Source organism: Hoplias malabaricus, chromosome Y (assembly GCF_029633855.1).
Source record: "Hoplias malabaricus isolate fHopMal1 chromosome Y, fHopMal1.hap1, whole genome shotgun sequence".
Lineage (NCBI taxonomy): Eukaryota > Metazoa > Chordata > Actinopteri > Characiformes > Erythrinidae > Hoplias > Hoplias malabaricus.
In genome coordinates, this window is record NC_089820.1 from 56597248 (window position 1) to 56616579 (window position 19332).

Consider the following 19332-nt stretch of genomic DNA (forward strand, 5'->3'; position numbering starts at 1 on the left):
CTCCCGGTCACTCGTCCCCAAAGAACAGGATTTAATCATCCCCCGTCTGAGAGACTTGGGGCTGCTGAAGTGACCTCTTGCTGATGAGGACGGGAGGGTGTGTGTTTGTGTGTGTAGGTGTGTGTTTGTGTGTGTGGACCATTTCTCAAGGTACTGCTAGACTGAATTTGAGTGTGTTCGTATTCCCCTCTGGTGCACGTCTCCGGTGTATTGGCGCGAAAGGTCGCGGCTGTCTCGTCAGAGACCGTGCATGCTGTTTCTCTCACGGATCAGTGAGTTATTTCTCCACTCCGAGGATGAGCATCTGGCCAATGGCAACGGGTGTTGACCAACCTCACTCTCAAACACCAGGAGGCAGCAGAGGACCATCAGTGCATACTAATCAGAGACAAGACCCAGGTTCCTAAAACCTTCATAACTCACAGATTAGAGTCATTTAAACGCCTCGACTGTTTTGCTTTATGTCCAAAAGTTTCAGTAGATTCATTCTCTCAGCTCCACTGACCATGACAGGAGAGCTTTATCGTTCTACAGTTACAGACTGTAGTCCATCTGTTGCTCTGCATACTTGATATGCCCCCTTTCCCCTGTTCCTCAGCGCTCAGGACCCCCACAGAGCAGGTGTGATGTGGTGGTGGATCATTCTCAGCGCTGCAGTGACACTGACGTGGTGTAGAGTGGATCAGACACAGCAGTGGCTGCTGGAGTTTTAACTATGCAAATTACATGAGACGAAGAATCTTTTGCTTTGTAGTCGGTAAATGAACCACTTGATGGCTCCCCTAGGTATAAAAAATGTGCTTTATAAATTGATTTAAGGTCTCTTGGTGTCAGAGTTTGATTACATTGAGAAAATGGCTGACTTCTTCTTCCAGTCTTAGGTGATGCCATTTTAGTTGCTGGAACATTGCTGATTTGATTGCATTCAGCCATAAGAGCATCACCAATGTCAGGTACTGGTAAGTTATGGATCAACAAACACCACACCAACTCATCCCCAAGGTGTTGGATGGAGCTCCACTACCATATCTTTAATGCAAACTTAAACATGTATTTTCTTGACTGTTTTTTCTGTACGATATTTGAAAGCCTATGAATGTAGACGTTTGCTGGAAGTGTAAGGAAAGAGCAAAAGGTTGAAAGCTGGAGAAAGTCTGTTTTAAAGACTCTCCCACAGAGTGTTTAAAAGACAAAGGAGTGAAATTGGAAAATGTATAATTCGTTGATGTTGTGATTTTTTTTTTTTTTTTATAGAACCGCCTTAACTCTGTACATAGAAAATTGCATGTAACTTTAAAGGGCACTAAACTTTAAATAACTCATCAATTCACCAGGTTTAGAAAAGTTTACCGTTACAGTTTTATTCCTAATTTTATTATTCACTGATTTCCTGGAGGCTCTTATTGTTGAAACTGTTATTTTTTAGTTTTAATATTTATTTCATATAAAACAAGCAATTAAAGTGATGTATTTTGTAAAATGAACTTTTGAGTTAAAAATAAACATTGATCTACGACGCTGTGATTCATGAACACAACAATCAAAAAACAAAAGGGTACAGAATATATCATTTATTCAACACATCGCTGAATAAACCCAGCAACACACTGCATCACTCCAGTGAATCTCAGCTTTGTAATGAGGGTCAGACAGCGCCACCTGTCTGTGGCGGTTACGTCTGATCCCCTCAACCTGGCTCATGCTTTACGTTTATAATGTGGCTAATCACAGAAGCCTATGCTCTTCAATAAACAATCCACATCACTTCCATTCATTAAAGGTGCAACACGCGATTTGACACACTCCTCTAGTGGGCATTGTAATTCACTTACGGAGCCTCCAGAGGGCGCACATCCCAAATCCACACCGACCCACTAGTGCATTAGTGAAGAAGACGTCCCTCCGATGGCGAAGCAGGAGAACTACAACAACAGAGGCAGTCTCTCTGGTCCAGTCTCCTCATGTCCACAATGCACTTGTGCTGATGCCATTGCTAAAATAAAACGTTTACATAACATCCTTCACACTTTCCCGCTCATTTGTACTAGTTAAAAAATGAAATCAATTTGACTACTGCACCTTTAAGTGAACGCATATTCACTGTTTAAGACGATGAGCTGATGATTGCTGCAGCTCCACTACGAAAGAAAACTAACGCTTACAGCGGATGCTAACGGTAGATGCTAACGGGGTTGTATTTTCTGTAAAACAGACCATATTCAGTTTCCTCCTTTAAGCAGATCTTCAGAACACCCCTCTGTAGCGCTCCCTTCCTCCAAACGCCCAGCAGAGAAGTGAAGCAGTTTGCTTTTTTGCCGTCTGAGCATCGTCAGTGTTTTTACGTGTACTGGGGATTGACCTCCTCCTCCTCGTCTTTCCTCGGGGGTCTCCGTGGCCGGCGAGGCTCGTCCTCTCCCGTGTCCTGCTTGTCTTTCTCAGCCTCGATCCAGCTCTGGGGGGCGATCATCTTTTTGGGTCCATGGGGAGGGGGCCCCAGCAGGGCCTCGATGTCGTCATAATTCACCACCTCTCGCTCCAGCAAAGCGTTCGCCAGCTACAAACAAACACAGGGCAAGGAGGAGGTTGATTTCAAGTCATAAAGACTGCTATGATCATCATCATTATTGACAAGACACTGGCAGATTGAACTGACCACAACGAGTTTCTCTCTGTTGTCCAGCAGCAGTTTCTCCGTTTGTCTGTACGCTCGTGCAATTAGCAGCTTAGCCTCCTGAAAAACAGAGAGAGAGAGAACAATCACAGTCCCTCTTCACAAACGGCAGCTCGACTATAACAGAAAAAGAGCTCAGTAGACGGTGTGTACGTCCGTGTATTCACTCACATGGTCCATCTGCTGCTGCAGGCCTTGGCTGAAAGGTCTTCGTCCAATAGCCCCTTGTTCCTCGGTTTCAGGGAAGGACACCTGCCCCACGCTGGGCACCATGCCGTACTGCTTCACCATCGCGTACGCCACACGGGTCACCTTACGCAGGTCATCCTGAGCTCCTGGACCAACAGGGGACCCCACGTTAAACTACGTAGTGGGACCACACTTCGCAGAACTACGTTCCTTACACATTATTAACATAAAATTACATAAACAATTAATAATTTAAGCCTGTAACAACAACTTAGTCCAAGACTGGGCTTAATCCTTGTCTGGAAGGCTTTAAAAGATTTAAAGCTCCCCCTCCAGGGTGTGATCCCGCCTTGCGCCCAGTGATTCCGGGTAGGCTCCTGACCCACCGCGCCCCTGAACTGGACACACGCATACACAAATACACACATACACCTCCACGTGAGCCATTAAGCCGTACCTGTGGTGACTTTGTTGAAAGTGATGGCTTCTGAAGCTCTTCCTCCCAGAGCCATGCACATTCTCTCAAACAGCTGCTCTTTGGTGAACAGATACTGGTCCTTTGGCAGGATTTGAGCAAAGCCTAGGGCTGCGTTGGTCCTGGGTGCGATCGACACCTGTTTATAAATAAATAAATAAATAAATAAATAAATCCTGTGGTCTGAGAAATGCTGAGTGGGAATTAGGGCTGTGCCAAATACCACTTTTAGAACTTCTGAGCTTTGGTCACACATTTCCGCGAATGATCGGGTGACTGTCTGTGAGGAGTGTGGTGTGTTCTCCCTGTGTCTGCGTGGGTTTCCTCCGGGTGACTGTCTGTGAGGAGCGTGGTGTGCTCTCTCTGTGTCTGCGTGGGTTTCCTCCGGGTGCTCCGGTTTCTTCCCACAGTCCAAAAACACACGTTGGTAGGTGGATTGGCGACTCAAAAGTGTCCGTAGGTGTGTGTGTGTGAGTGAATGTGTGTGTCTGTGTTGCCCTGTGAAGGACTGGCGCCCCCTCCAGGGTGTATTCCCGCCTTGCGCCCAATGATTCCAGGTAGGCTCTGGACCCACCGCGACCCTGAACTGGATAAGGGTTACAGATAATGAATGAATGAATGTAATATCATAACGGGAACTGTGTTACAAACAATGTTTGGGAGTAGGACCATGCCTGAACTCCTCCCCTCAGCCCGGACCAACTCGCTCCCCCTTTCCCCGTCTTCTCCTCCCTTTCTCTTGCGTTCATCTTTTCAACAAGTGGGTTTGGCTGTACACACATTCCAAAGCCGCCCTGAACTCCTGCCTAAAATATTACATCCCAGTTCTCCTCCCTGTATCAGCTTTCACAGGCGTGGTCCGAACTAGCAAACCACTGTACTGCAGTGTGTACCTTCATCACGGCCTCCGTGTGCTCCAGCAGCCAGCCGACCAACGCGTGACCGGACTCATGGAAGGCCACCACCCTCTGCTCCTCTTTGGACAGGATCTTACTCTTCTTCACACTTCCTGATCATCACACACACACCAACAGCAGTCAGGAATAAACACTGTAAACCCCATCACAGCAGAGAAACAGTCAAGGCATCAGTGATAATCATCTACCTGCAATAACTCTCTCCACAGCGTACTCAAAGTTAAAGGTGTCGATGGACTTGTGACCCTCTCTCGCCGCATGGAGGGCAGCTTCGTTGCAGATGTTTGCGATATCAGCACCTGGAACAGCAACAACAAACATTCAGACTCAGATTTGAGTCAAGACGCGTTTGTGAATAATTCTTTCACTCATTTCACTCACTGATCATTAGGATCAGGATCAGAAACAGGCTCTGGGTCATGGTTAGGTTCTGAGCCACAAATAAAAGCCACAGAAAACTAACAAGAAATTTTATATCATTGTCAAACATATACCTCTTGGCTTTGTCAATATTAATATTTTTAAAGTGACCCAAAACCCAACTGAGGGAAACGAACTGAGAGCAGCGCCCTCTAATGACCGGCACTTAGTGGCTGGAGCTGTGAATAAAGTCTATTGAAATATTGAGAGTGTGTCTAAAATCATATCACTGTTATTGAAGTATTTTATATTGTGATATATATTGATATTGAAGTATTGTCCAGCCCCAACTGGAACTCACCACTGAAACCTGGGGTGAGCTCAGCCAGACGCCAGGAGTAGAAGTCAGCCGGCTGGGAAAGCTTCAGGATCTTCAAATGCTGCTCAAATATCTCTTTTCTCTCCTGGAAGACAGCCATCAGAGATTACTCAGTCTACGTTTAGCACATTTCTCACGAACGAACACACACACACACACACACACACACACACATTACCTGGAGAGTGGGGAGGTCAATAAATATGTGTCTGTCAAGCCTGCCAGGTCTCATCAGTGCATTGTCCAAAATATCTGCTCGGTTGGTGGAGGCCAAGACGATCACATGATCTGTGGTGCCCATTCCTGGATGAAAGAAGGAAACTGTTTAATTGACATCCCAAATCTGACATGAGAATATGGTTATCCTTTAATTCATTCATTCATTCATTCATTCATTATCTGTAACCCTTATCCAGTTCAGGGTCGCGGTGGGTCCAGAGCCTACCTGGAATCATTGGGCGCAAGGCGGGAATACACCCTGGAGGGGGCGCCAGTCCTTCACAGGGCAACACAGACACACACACACACATTCACACCTACGGACACTTTTGAGTCACCAATCCACCTACCAATGTGTGTTTTTGGACTGTGGGAGGAAACCCACGCAGACACAGGGAGAACTTTAGGTTACTATGTAACCCCGGTTCTCTGATAGCATGAGTGAGGTGTCTCACTATGGGATACGCCCCCTTCGCGTATACCTCAGAAGCTCTATTACACTACGCCAGCCCCTGGGCTGGCTGACAGCTGTGATGCTCATGCGCCGCCCTCAATATATAATACGGAGCACGACATCATAACCTCATTCAAAACAGGTACACCTCTTCCTCGCTTCACACTGCAAGGAGGGTGGTCTGGTGAGACACCTCACTCATGCTATCAGAGAACCGGGGTTACATAGTAACCTAAAGTTCTCTTTCAAGCATTCGTTTCGGTGTCTCACTATGGGATATCCTTACTCCCGTATTGCCAGACAAGCCTGTCCCGAACATACTGTCAACCAGCTATGCCTCAGAAAGGCTGGGACTGTTAAATCCCAGAGCCGGCGCTCAATACCATATGTGCTACACTAGGTGCTGTCACATCCATTTTATAAAACCTGGCGAACGTATGAGGCGAGGACCAGCTCGCTGCTGTGCACACCTCCTGAATCGAGAGACCTCTAAAGATTGCCCAAGAGGTTGCTACACCTCTCGTAGAGTGTGCACGGACGCCCGGTGGAACTGCCAGTCCTTTACTGGAGTATGCCAACGCGATCGCATCTGAAATCCAATGCGATAGTCTTTGTTTTGTAATTGCTTTCCCCGTGTATGGCTTTGCCCACGACACGAAAAGCTGGTCACATTTCCTAAAGTCCTTCGTTTTATCCACATAAATTCGCAGTGCTCGCACAGGACATAACGTATGCAGCTGCTGCTGGCCTGGCGAGGTAAAAGGCGGAGGATAAAATGCCTGAAGTTCCAAAGGGAGACAAGGCTGAATAACCTTGGGAATAAAGGCAGGATTTGGACGTAAACATACTTTAGAGTCCCCCTGCGAAAACTGCATACATGTAGAGCACACAGACAAAGCGTGTATTTCACTTACACGCTTAGCCGATGCCAGGGCTAGCAAAAGTGCTGTCTTGAAAGACAAAAACTTAAAGTCTACCTGGTCTAGTGGCTCAAAAGGTGCGACTGACATAGCCTCCAGCACCAAGGCCAAATCCCAAGATGGAGAGACGGGTTTGGAGACCGGCAAACTACGTCGTGCCCCCTTCATGAAACGGCACACCAAAGGGTGTTGCCCCACAGTTTTCCCTTCGAAGCCCACATGGCATGCTGCAATAGCTGCCAGGTACACTTTAATAGTGGAAAATGATTTGCCTTTGTCAATCAAATCTTGAAGGAAAGCTAGTATAACCCCGACAGAGCACTGAAACGGGGTTTCGAGTTTGTCTGAGCACCATTGCTCAAATATCCGCCACTTGTACCCATAAAGGGACCTGGTAGATGGAGCTCTAGCATTCTGAATGGTTTCAATCACATTCAGCGGCAACCCTGTTATGCTTAAATTAAACCACTCACGGGCCATACCCATAGAGCCAGACGTTCTGGGTGTGGGTGATAAATCTCTCCCCTTGCTTGCGTCAGCAAATCTCTGCGTAGTGGGAGGGGCCATGGGTTCCCCTGAAGCATCTGTATGATCTCCGCCAGCCAGTGCTTGCCCGGCCAATGCGGAGCTATCAAGATAACAGACAGGCACCTCTCCCTGACTCTGGCTAGAGTCGGGGAGATTAGTGCTATCGGTGGAAACGCATAAAGCAGTGTTTGTGGCCACTCGTGTGCAAAGGCATCCACCCCGAGCGGGGCACTCTGGTCGTGCAGCGAGTAGAACAGAGGGCACTGTGCATTCTCTTTCGACGCGAAAAGATCCACTGCTGCCCTGCCGTAGCGCTCCCAAATCTGTTGGACAACTGCACTGTTGAGTGCCCATTCCCCATAAAGAGGATTGCCTCTCGACAACAGATCTGCTCCCCTGTTGAGCATCCCTTGAACATGTGTTGCTCTCAGGGATAGAAAGTGAACGCTGCTCCATAAAATCAGTCTGCGTGCCAGCGTGTGTAACGGTCGGGACCGCAGACCTCCTTGTCGATTGATGTAAGCCACTACTGCCGTGTTGTCTGTCCTCACGAGAACGTGGCACCCCTCTAAAAAAGGGAGGAAATGTCTCACCGTCAGATGAACCGCCAGCATCTCCAAGCAGTTTATGTGGAGGGACTGCTGACTGCTGTTCCACCTGCCGTTCACTATTCTGCCCTCGTGAGTGCCCCCCCAACCGGACAGTGACGCATCTGTAGTCACTACACGTCTGGCATAAACTATGCCCATAGGAACCCCCTGTGTGAGAAAACCCATGCGCTTCCACTGACACAGGGCTATCAACGCTGCCCGAGTGACTTCTACTCTCCGGCGCATATGATACAGCGGGTTCAGCCCTAGCGAAGCCACCCAGCGTTGAAACCCCCTCATGAATAGACGTCCCAACGGGATTACGTCTAAAGCTGAGGCCATCATGCCCAGTAGTCTGAGACACACACGGAATGGGATCATACTGTCCCTCCGAAATGTATCCAAGCATGTTTTGAGCTTTATAACTCTCTCCGTAGACAGGCTTGCCCTGAAAGACACTGAGTCCAGTGACAGGCCCAGGTATGATATGCGCTGGGTCGGCGTCAATACGCTCTTTTCCCTGTTTATCTGAAACCCTAGTTGTACAAGGTGCTCTATGAGCTGCATTGTGTGTGTTCTTGCCTCTTTCTCGGACTGTGCTGCGATAAGCCAGTCGTCTATATAAGTAGCGAGACGGATGCCCTGCTCTCTTAGAGGGGCAATCGCTGCCTCCGTACATTTCACGAATACTCGTGGACTGAGGGAGAGACCGAATGGGAGAACCATGTACTCGTAGGCTACCCCCGCAAAAGCAAACCTGAGGTATTTCCTGTGCGGCGGGTATATGCTGATATGGAAATAAGCGTCCTTCAGGTCGATGGAAGTGAACCAATCTCCTGGGCGTACAAACTTCAGCAGAGCTGGATGAGTGAGCATCCTGAACTTGTACTGTCTTAAGTATCTGTTCAGAGCACGTAAATCCAAAATCGGGCGCAGGGTTTGGGACCCCTTCTTCGGCACTAGGAAGTACCGAGAATAGAACCCTGTCCGACTTTGTTCGGGTGGGACCACCCTTATAGCTCCTTTCCCCAGTAGTGAGGAGATTTCCTCCTGGAGGATGTGAGCTGATTCCCCAGTTGCCCTGGAGTGAACAATGCTTTTGAACTTTGGGGGCTGGTTGCAAAATTGCAGTCTGTACCCATGTTGTATTGTTCTTAGTACCCACTGAGATGAAACGCATGCAGTCCAACTGTCTAGCCGTAAGACACTCGCGCCCTCCAGTGGTCGCAGAGTGCGTCTGCACGTGCTTTATACTGCGCATGCGCGAGCCGGTCGCGCTGTAACAGCGTTTAAGTGGCTCATTGCCTTTGAAGGCATGGAAACCTTCCAAGGCTTTTGTTTTAGGTTGTTTATGTTTTGCAACATTTTTTGCATTGCATTGCCTCTTAACACACTCAACTTTATTTTGTTTTGCAATGTTTTGTGTTTTATTTTGTTTTGCAACATGTGAAATACAGGAAACACAGAGACACCTTGCTTTATTGAACACAGCTCTGGAATGAGTGGTTGTGTGTTGAGTGAATGGGCTGGTAGCCAAATGGAACATAAGGGGGGGGTTAACCCATGCTCCACCTGAACATAGTGGGGCCTGGGGGTAAGAGCCGAAGAACGGGGGGGTGGCGGCTCTCCCCTGAAGCAAAGGACTCCTAGGCAGACTTCTTTTTCCTCCTTACCACCTGTGAGGATGGAGGGAGAGGCTGTACTGCCTGTGGCTGTCCCTGGGTCTTTTTGGGCCAGACAGTCTTACTTTCAGCGCCCCCACTTTGACTTGGCGGGCCAGGCTGTGGCTTAGGCCGTCTGGGGATGCGGAAGCTGGTGGCCGGGCGAGCAGAAGCCTGCATGAAAGAGGGCCGAGGTTGTGCTGAGGGGCCCTGCTGTGGCTTCCTGGGCAAGCACAGCTGAAGGGCTTCATCATCTCTCTTCTTTTCCTCACACCGCTTCTGCATTAATGTGAGAGCGGAGCCAAAGATGCCCTCTGGCACCACTGGTGCATCCAGGATGGCCTCTTTCTCCCTGTCAGAGAGGTTTGCCAGGTTAAGCCACCTGCCTCTTTCTTGGACCACCATGGTGGCCATGGCTTTCCCCGCTGATTGCACCGCACATCTCTGGAGACGGAGGGAGAGGTCAGTGACCACACAAATCTCTTCCCACTGAGACAGACCTGGCGTGGCTGACGTCTCGTCCTGAAGTTCAGCTTGGTAGGCTGTCAGCATGGAGATGGCATTCAGGGCTCTCACGGAAAGCGCCACTGCTTTATAAGCCCGTTCAGTCATGTTAGACTGAAAGCGGTCAGCTTTGGAGGGCAACGTAGGGTTGCTGGTTGCTGAGCGGCTGGGGTGCAGGTGCGCTGCCACTAGGGGCTCCATTGGAGGCATACGCAGAAGGCCTTCCTTCTCCATACCTTCCATGTCGAGGGCAGATCCCCCCTGAATAGGAGTTTTGCCAGTAAATGGCTTCTCCTTCCAGAAAGTAGCCAACCCCTCCACCAGTTCAGGAAATACGGGGAGTAGCTGTCTTGCAGCCCGTTTTGCCCGCGGCAGTCTCTTCCCTTCGTAGCGTGACTTTGCAGTCTCCGCGCTTACGGTCGGCCACGGGATGTCCAGCTTGTCAGCTGCGCGCTTAAGCACATCCTGCAGGTCCACACCTAGAAGGGGCGACGGTGGCGTCCCATCTGGGTCATTAGTGGCCTGCATGGCACCGGGATATTTTGCCATCTGGGCGGGGTTGAGAAACGGAGAGTCCTCGAATTCAATGTCCTCATCCGAGACGAGAAATTCGGAACCGCCATCCTCATAGTCCTCCTCTGCCTCTTCCTCGTCCTCCTCTGCGTCTAGCAGGGTGGGCAGGGGGTCGAGGGAATCGAGTTGGTCACCCCAGCTAAGAGCCACGGGGGTGGACGATTCAACGGGCATGGTGGCCTGCTGTAAAGTCGGCGTAATGGTAGCGCCTGACACAAGGGGGTCCTCGCCTGAAAAACTGGCTTGGCGTGCCAGCCTACGGCGGAGGCTTTTAACGGTAAACCGCGCGCAGTGCTCGCACGAGCCCGGGTCATTCAACGCTGCCTGGGCATGTCGCAGCCCGAGGCAAACGGAGCAGACCTGGTGAGTGTCTCTGCTAGATATTTTATTCCCGCAGGGACACGTCCGCGCTGGTTCTCCGTCCCCAATAGGCACCGCCTGCATTGCTGCAGCCATTTAGCTGGTGTGCTAAATTGTGCTTAGACTGTGCTGTTGGAAACAATTGGCGTGGTGACCAAATAGTACCGCAAGCACGGGAGCTAACGACTAGCCGAGAGTCGCAACTAACGTGGTGGTTAGTTAGCAGGGGCCGTTAGCTATGTAGCCGTTGTTTGGAGACAAACCGACTAGAATAATCCGAGCTATGGTGAAGACACGAATCAATAATTTTTCTCTTCCTTAACGACACTAAGCGCCCGTCGACGGAGGTATTAACTCCGTCTGCGGACAGTGAAGCTTAGGTGTCGCGAGGGGAGAGAGAATGAAGGCTTCTGGAGTGAAGCGAGAAGAAGGTTTTGAATGAGGTTATGATGTCGTGCTCCGTATTATATATTGAGGGCGGCGCATGAGCATCACAGCTGTCAGCCAGCCCAGGGGCTGGCGTAGTGTAATAGAGCTTCTGAGGTATACGCGAAGGGGGCGTATCCCATAGTGAGACACCGAAACGAATGCTTGAAAGAGAACACACCACACTCCTCACAGAGTCACCCGGAGGAAACCCACGCAGACACAGAGAGAACACACCATACTCCTCACAGAGAGTCACCTGGAGGAAACCCACGCAGACACAGGGAGAACACACCACACTCCTCACAGAGAGTCACCCGGAGGAAACCCACGCAGACACAGAGAGAACACACCACACTCCTCACAGAGAGTCACCCGGAGGAAACCCACGCAGACACAGGGAGAACACACCACACACCTCACAGAGAGTCACCTGGAGGAAACCCACGCAGACACAGGGAGAACACACCACACTCCTCACAGAGAGTCACCCGGAGGAAACCCACGCAGACACAGAGAGAACACACCACACTCCTCACAGAGTCACCCGGAGGAAACCCACGCAGACACAGAGAGAACACACCACACTCCTCACAGAGAGTCACCCGGAGGAAACCCACGCAGACACAGAGAGAACACACTACACTCCTCACAGACAGTCACCCGGAGGAAACCCACGCAGACACAGGGAGAACACACCACACTCCTCACAGACAGTCACCCGGAGGAAACCTACGCAGACACAGGGAGAACACACCACACTCCTCACAGACAGTCACCCGGTGCGGGAATCGAACCCACAACCTCCAGGCCCCTGGAGCTGTGCGACTGCGACACCTACCTGCTGCACCACCGTGCTGCAAGTTATTCTTTAATAAAACTGGTAAATATTCCGGGGCAGGTTGCACAAAACATCTTAGGTAAGTATGACACTCAAGGCTTAGTTTCTCCTGAAGCTGGGGGATTTACTTACGTAAGATTTCCTCACGTAAGGAAATGTTTTAACGGATTTACTGCACTAACAGATTTTTTTATGGGAGTAAAATTCTATTGTTTCCATGGAAACTGTTGTTTACATGCACTCGCTGTGATACCCGTTATCGCCTCTTGTACCAGCTCACATACGTTTCAGAAAAAATGGAAGAAAAGAAAACCAGATTGGTCAGAGGAGGATAAGAGAACACTTCTGGAGGAACTCAGTAAAAGCAGATGCACGCTGTTGACTTATCGACATGAAATACCTCGCCTTTTACTGACTTGAAGGATCCTGTGGCATAAAATTAGAGAGCAATCATTAACTGCGTCGCAGCAGGAAGAGCACAGCTGCAGAAAGTAGCGTTTAAACAAACCATGGATTGACTGTCGTCACATGGATAGATCTGTAATCTAAAATCAACTGCTCATCATTAAGCGAATCCAGTGGGTTTCCCGCGGTCGCAGAACACTCTTCTCAGGATACGTTCATTTATCGCCATACACTCGGCCATGCTGCGACATGTTAAGACAGTATCAGAGGTACTTTGAGTTGTTTTCCTTCATCTTTCAAAAAAACCTTAAATACACAAGTGAACATTTTAAGGGAATCTTAACTTTGACTTTAAGGAAAGTCCTAACGTAAGGTGTTTGTGCAACCGGCCCCTGGCTTCAGACTAAGCTTCTCACCGTCCATCTCCACCAGCAGCTGGTTGAGGGTCTGCTCTTCCTCGGTGTTGGAGAAGCCGGACATGTTGGTGGATCGTTTCTTGCCGACAGCATCGATCTCATCGATGTAAACGATGCATGGAGCACGAGCCCGAGCTTCTTTAAACAGACTCCTCACCCTCGCAGCTCCAAGACCTGCGTTAACACACAAGAACATGGTCTCTTTAAAAAGACTCCTCCCGATACAATAACTGTAGACTTTGTAGAATTAAAAGAGAGAGAGAGAGAGAGTTTATCAGCTGAGGTCTTACCTCCAATCACTTCCACAAATTCAGACCCTGCCATAGCGAGGAAGGGCACCTGAGCCTCGGTAGCCACGGCCTTGGCCAACAGGGTTTTCCCACAGCCTGGAGGTCCCAGCAGCAGGGAGCCTTTAGGAACCTTCGCCCCCAGTTGCAGGTATCTGTCTGGATTCTGTAAACACAGTTTGGGAACTAGTCTTATGTTTCTGTAGTCAACACTCACTGTCCAATTCATCAGCAGTAAGTCCATGTAATGATCCAGAGGATCACTGCTGTCCAGATATGACTGCTAGTATTTATACATATATATATATATACAGAGTGTGTTTTAACTGCTGTGATTCAGAGCTACTCTCTGGCTGTGAGGCTCTCAGTGTGGTGTGTTCTCTCTGTGTATGCGTGGGTTTCCTCCGGGTGACTGTCTGTGAGGAGTGTGGTGTGTTCTCTCTGTGTCTGCGTGGGTTTCCTCCGGGTGACTGTCTGTGTGGAGTGTGGTGTGTTCTCTCTGTGTCTGCGTGGGTTTCCTCCGGTTGACTGTCTGTGAGGAGTGTGGTGTGTTCTCCCCGTGTCTGCGTGGGTTTCCTCCGGGTGACTGTCTGTGAGGAGTGTGGTGTGTTCTCCCTGTGTCTGCGTGGGTTTCCTCCGGGTGCTCCAGTTTCTTCCCACGCTCCAAAAACACACGGTGGTAGGTGGATTTGCGACTCCAAAGTGTCCGCAGGTGTAAGCTTGTGAGTGAATGTGTGAGTGTGTGTCGCCCTGTGAAGGACTGGCGCCACCTCCAGGGTGTGTTCCTGGCCCATCACATCCCACAGATCACATCAGGGAACCTCCTCTAATAAAACTAATCCAGGGTTTAAGACCAGGTGTAGGTATCTATTTACCTTCAGGTAGTCCACAAACTCCTTCACCTCCATCTTGGCCTCATGCATCCCTGCTACATCTTTGAAGCTCACGCCTTTCCCTGATTTCCCATCAACAATGGTGAACTTAGCCATTTTCAGCTGATTCTAAAATAAAATCATAGAATTCAGAACATAAAACATAAACCAAAGGCATATGGAAAATATTGAATACATATCAAGAACTTACAAACGCACTGAACCCTCCCTCTCTTCCACCCATCCCTGCCAGGCGGAAGATGTACCACAGGATTGCAACTCCAATAGCAGCCATCCCCAGAGCATAGAGAGCACTGAAAGCACATAAAGACAAGTCATTAACCAAGGAGTCTCTGCTGTTTAAATGCAGTCTCTCGTCCTCCGTAACTACAGTCACTACTCACTTCCCAAAGAAGCCTGTTCGCTTGTAGGACACTGGGATTCTGTCCTTGGCGTCGATATTCAGCTGCTCCTCTGCTGCCCGCAGCTTCTCCTCAAACTTGTCGATGTTGGCCACCTGCATCCGGTACATCAGAGCGAGCCTCTGCTCAACAGAACACAACAGTGCCATTAAGGCATTATATATAATCATATATCTTTGAAAGTGTCAAACAAATAAATACAGTGGTTGAGTTCCTAACTTGTGTTTATTGAGAGTCAGAAAACATGTTATTTCTTACTAATTGAAGGAATAAGGTTTAAAAGACTGTTGGTCCCCCCCCCTCAGCGGTGTTGGGAAACTCTAATAGGCGTCTTGCCTGTGACGTAGATGGTGGACAACAACTCTAGAAGCTGCACTTAATTTAATGCAAAATGAGGAAAAGGTGTGTTGTTTTTGGCTGCAATCATTCAATGTACAGTGGGACATCTGTGAACAAATGGCCCAAAGATCCCAAAATATCCAGAAAATGGACTAAATTTGTCCACTTTAAACGGGCACTTTGGAAAGGACCATCCGCTCACTCCGTTATCTGTAGCTCACTTCACTGGCGCTTTTCCAACAATATGGGCATGTAAGGACACCAACGAAAGGTGTTCAAGAGCCTCTGTAACATGGAGGTAAACAGGGTAAGGACACTCACTTCGCCTGTTTTAGTTGGTGTTAGTTAACGTTAGCTTGACTCGCTAAACTCGGTGGCTCAGATTATACTCGGCTACGTAGCTGCATTACGGAGGTTTATAGTGTCGGATGAATTCGAGTTCGACTTCGATCACATTTACAAGAATAACGGTACCTCTACATTTGAGTTTAGCTTATTGCTAGGCTATTGTCATGAATAATGTTGGTTATTTAGCTAGATACTGTCATAACAGTCAGTCATAACGGTGTTTTACCGCGGCGTTGTTCAGCTGTTGTCCACCAGTGACGTCACGGTCGCGTTCAAGAATTTCCGTAGTGAGCTCGGGTTTTTCCGTCAATTTAATAAATTTGTCAGTTTTAAAGGAAATTAAGCTGCTATTTTTTTTTATTTTAATTCATACTTATATCTGTCAGTAACTACAATAATGTGAAATATTCATGGAGGTCCATTAAGTGCTGCTTAGCCTTTAACAAATATTGTATTCCTTACATATTATTATAATCTATTTACGTCTGCTGATCCTGTCCTTCCCATGTTTGACTATTGTATGTCTATTTTAAATTGTGACGATCCATGGTCCTGGAGGTACTTGTATAAAGCTGAAATATCAATAAACCCTCCAGTTTCCAAAGTCTGATCATCACAAACTCATCTCAGACTACAACATACACACAAACCACCACTGAGAATTAGTTTTTTTGGTAATCACTGCCTAAGATCTAAGATTTAGCTCACTGCCTGTCGAACAGCGCCTTCTTGTACCCGAGCCGATCAGACACAGATACACACCGGTCTGCCGAAGATAACCGCCCCCGGATGAAGGTAGATCTCCACTATGTCGCTCTCTGGGACGACCTGCACCCGCGACACCTCGCCTTTAGCCAACATCTCGTTCACAAAGTCGTTCCAGGATATGTTCCCCCCGCTGGTGTTGATGGAGTTCAGCAGACTCATGACGACGGCGATGATGAAGAGCGTTCGGAGACGTTCTCTGTACATCTGATCCTCCTGCTCTCGCCTCTTCTTCTCCTCTGAAAACAAGACAAAACTGATGATTACGCATCACTAATGAAAATCAAACCCTGCGCCCCATGTGTGCGACAATGCCAGGATACCTTCGTCTTCTTCTGGCGTCTTCCCTTTGGATTCATTTTTCTTGTCTTGTCTTCTAGAAGACGTGCTGAAGTAATTTACGCCACCTGACGGGAGGAGACAAACCCGAATGAGAAAAGAAGACAGGTGCCTCAGCTACGTGCACAAACTGGTGGAAAGTGAAGTGCAAGCTCATTACATGCTGCTGAGTTCTGTGGGAGCAGACCCTGAATGAAACCGGTTGGCCAATATTATCGTGCGCTGATAACTACACCGTTGAGCGTCATTCTGCATTTTGCACACCAGCTCCGGCTCATCAGGAACTAACAAAACCAACATCTGGTGAATCTAGAAACCCATCTGCGTGTGACGCAAGCTGCCCGCCCATAATAACAACTATTTTGGATGTAAATAAGCACGAGACCCTTCCACCAGCTCCTCCTGAGGGACCTCCAGACGTTTCCAGGCCAGTCAGGAAATACAATCCCGCCATGTTCTGGGTCTACACAGGGCATCCTTCCTGTCGGCCGTGCCAGGTATACCTCCAGAAGTCATTTTCCCAGATGCTTGAACCACCTCAACACGAAGGAGCAGTGGCTACACTCCCATTTCCCCCCAAAATCCATGAGCTCCTCACCCTACCATGAAGAGAACGCCCAGCAACCCATCTGAGAAAACTCCTTTAGGCCGCTTGTATCCACAATCTCGTTCTTTTGGTCATTACCCAGAGCTCGTGGCTTTAGATGAGGGTGAGGATGTAGACCGACTTTAGTCGATCTCGCCATCCCACTTCCTATCTTTCGGAAACAAAACCCTGAGGGTGTTCAAACACTAGCTCATATTTTTCTGACCTGTCTCCACTTGCTCAGAGGGTTCAGTCCTGGCGTGAAAGCATGGGTCTGGGGTTCACTTCTAGTGAACTCGAGCGTGGCCTGCTGCACGTGTGGAAGCTCTCCAATCCACCTACCAATGTGTGTTTTTGGACTGTGGGAGGAAACCGGAGCACCCGGAGGAAACCCACACAAACACAGGGAGAACACACCACACTCCTCACAGACAGTCACCCGGAGGAAACCCACGCAGACACAGGGAGAACACACCACACTCCTCACAGACAGTCACCCGGAGGAAACCCACGCAGACACAGGGAGAACACACCACACTCCTCACAGACAGTCACCCGGAGGAAACCCACACAGACACAGGGAGAACACACCACACTCCTCACAGACAGTCACCCGGAGGAAACCCACGCAGACACAGGGAGAACACACCACACTCCTGGTGCTGCGTGTGGGTGGTTCATTTTGTAATAGGACTGCTTCTACTTATCACATTCCTTCCCTTTCTCGTGTGTAATAAACCCACCCTGTTACTGAACTGGTGCAGGGAGACTGTAATAAGCTCAGTCATGTGGAGTGAGCGTGCGGACAGAGAGCGTGGAGAAACGTGAGCTTGCCTAAATATCTTTATATGAGAACACCTGCATCCCAGAATCACTGTTCCTTTCAAGTTGAGGTTTGTATTCAGAGAAAATAATGAAGAACAGCATAAAGACGAATCTTCTGCCTGTCAACACAGAACAGTGACTTATAGAACCAGAGAAAATGAGCCTCATCCACAGACGAGCCCAGAAGAGGCCCTCTGTGCAGAGTCAAGGAACTGTGAAAATGCCCTGAGGTAACTGCACTCCTCCACGTCTGGGTGTATGTGCTCCTCTGGGACTCTCCTGTCAGGCTGGGCCACATATAAATGCAGCTTTGGATGGAATTCAACACCATGATGGAGAATGCGCCCCGTCTAAATGACTGTGACTCTTCTTTTTCGGCCAGGCAGCGTCCGCAAACCTTCGTGTTATTCAGCCATTCTGCACTTACCAAGAATCTTCCACAATCCCACTGGGTTAGTTTCCAGAAAGTTCCTGCAGAGAGCTCGGCTCAGGCCCCGCACCCCAGGGCTCAGGGGTCTGTTTAGGAGTTTCTGGAAAAGATACCCAACAGATAAATTAAATAAATCAGGTTTAAAAAGTCAAATCAAACTGGTGTGTCCAACTGTGATCCCTCCTCAGTAAGAAAACACAAGTTTCTTATTTGATTTCCCCGTTCCACCTTAAATGCTGCAGCAGTGGGAGCCTAACGGTCGTAAACCAAACAACTAAGACCGTCTCTGATGACGCTGAAGCACCATTTAAGGTGGAACTGACAATTGGTGAAGGCTACAATTTAATGTGAAGAGAATGACGACTTCATAACGTATACTCAAGTCGTCTATTTAAGGTGGAATCAAGTTAGATTAAGATGACATTTAAGGTGGAAAGGTAAAGAAGACTATTTCGGTCTTTTAAAACGGTTAATTTAAGGTGGAACTGTATTGTTAATTCCCACCTCAAGTATTAAAACGCTATGTTAAGACTCCAAGTGCCGCACTTAAGGTGGAATGAAAAACTTCAGCTTCAGATTCGTGGAATCGCTCGTTTACGGATCACCGCTTTAAGGTGGAATGGAGAGTTGCGAAAGAAGGTGCCTTACCTGAATGACTCCTAATGTCAGGCCTTGTTTGGGCTGTTTTAAAACATGCCCCCAACATCCACACGATGGAGGGAGTCGTGGTTTTGGACCGAGAAGAGTTGTATGGTTCTGTAGGTGTGCGTTAGGAGAACACAGAGCCCAAACCCCGCGGTTATTGAGGTGTTTACTGTATCTACTCCCACACCGCAGCAGCAGCGCTGCCATCTTACCCCCCGCTCTCTCCCACTTCCCTAGCGTTAACTGCACATAATATAAACCTCTCCGTCTAAAATAACATATCTTTAACCCGTCTTCGCTTTGTTATTGCTGTGCTCTGACAGTCTGAAGATCATCGTCATCTACATAACACACTAACTGCTTGTTGTTCAGCGCAGGAGCCAAAGATATTTGAGATTGACCGAGATAACTCTTCCACACGACAGTGTCCATTTGAATGAAACACCCTGTAGACTTACAGGATTAACCTCCTTGTGTCTACAGTCATTCTCCATTTTACCAGCTCCACTGGTTTATCAGGGACTGCATACTTTGTTAGCCCCCTTTTAGCCCCCCTATATAATACCCCCACAGAGCAGGTGTGATG

The 19332-nt window shown here is 48.6% G+C and overlaps 1 protein-coding gene across 1 annotated transcript; it reads right to left on the minus strand.

Moving 5' to 3' along the window:
- Window positions 1-1577: 1577 nt before the first annotated feature.
- Window positions 1578-19258, minus strand: LOC136678157 (mitochondrial inner membrane m-AAA protease component paraplegin-like). Its single transcript, XM_066656071.1, has 17 exons — window positions 18750-19258; window positions 18099-18201; window positions 16245-16328; window positions 15919-16160; window positions 14452-14591; window positions 14259-14361; window positions 14051-14176; window positions 13179-13341; window positions 12889-13062; window positions 5170-5294; window positions 4974-5076; window positions 4441-4551; window positions 4229-4344; window positions 3318-3474; window positions 2843-3006; window positions 2654-2731; window positions 1578-2554 (listed from the first exon to the last, which is right to left on the minus strand). The coding sequence occupies exons 1-17, from the start codon at window positions 18951-18953 to the stop codon at window positions 2339-2341; spliced, it is 2409 nt and encodes an 802-aa protein (XP_066512168.1). The 5' UTR covers window positions 18954-19258; the 3' UTR covers window positions 1578-2338.
- Between the last annotated feature and the right edge of the window lie 74 nt (window positions 19259-19332).

What these genes read in the sequence shown, in the direction of transcription:
- LOC136678157 (XM_066656071.1), bottom strand. Translation starts at nt 18,953, where the DNA reads ATGGCAGCGCTGCTGCTGCGGTGTGGGAGTAGATACAGTAAACACCTC. An exon ending in GGGATTGTGGAAGATTCTTG is followed by an intron (nt 16,329 to 18,098) that starts GTAAGTGCAGAA and finishes TCCTCCCGTCAG; the next exon opens with GTGGCGTAAATTACTTCAGC. An exon ending in TGTGGAGAGAGTTATTGCAG is followed by an intron (nt 4,345 to 4,440) that starts GTAGATGATTAT and finishes TGTGATGATCAG; the next exon opens with GAAGTGTGAAGAAGAGTAAG.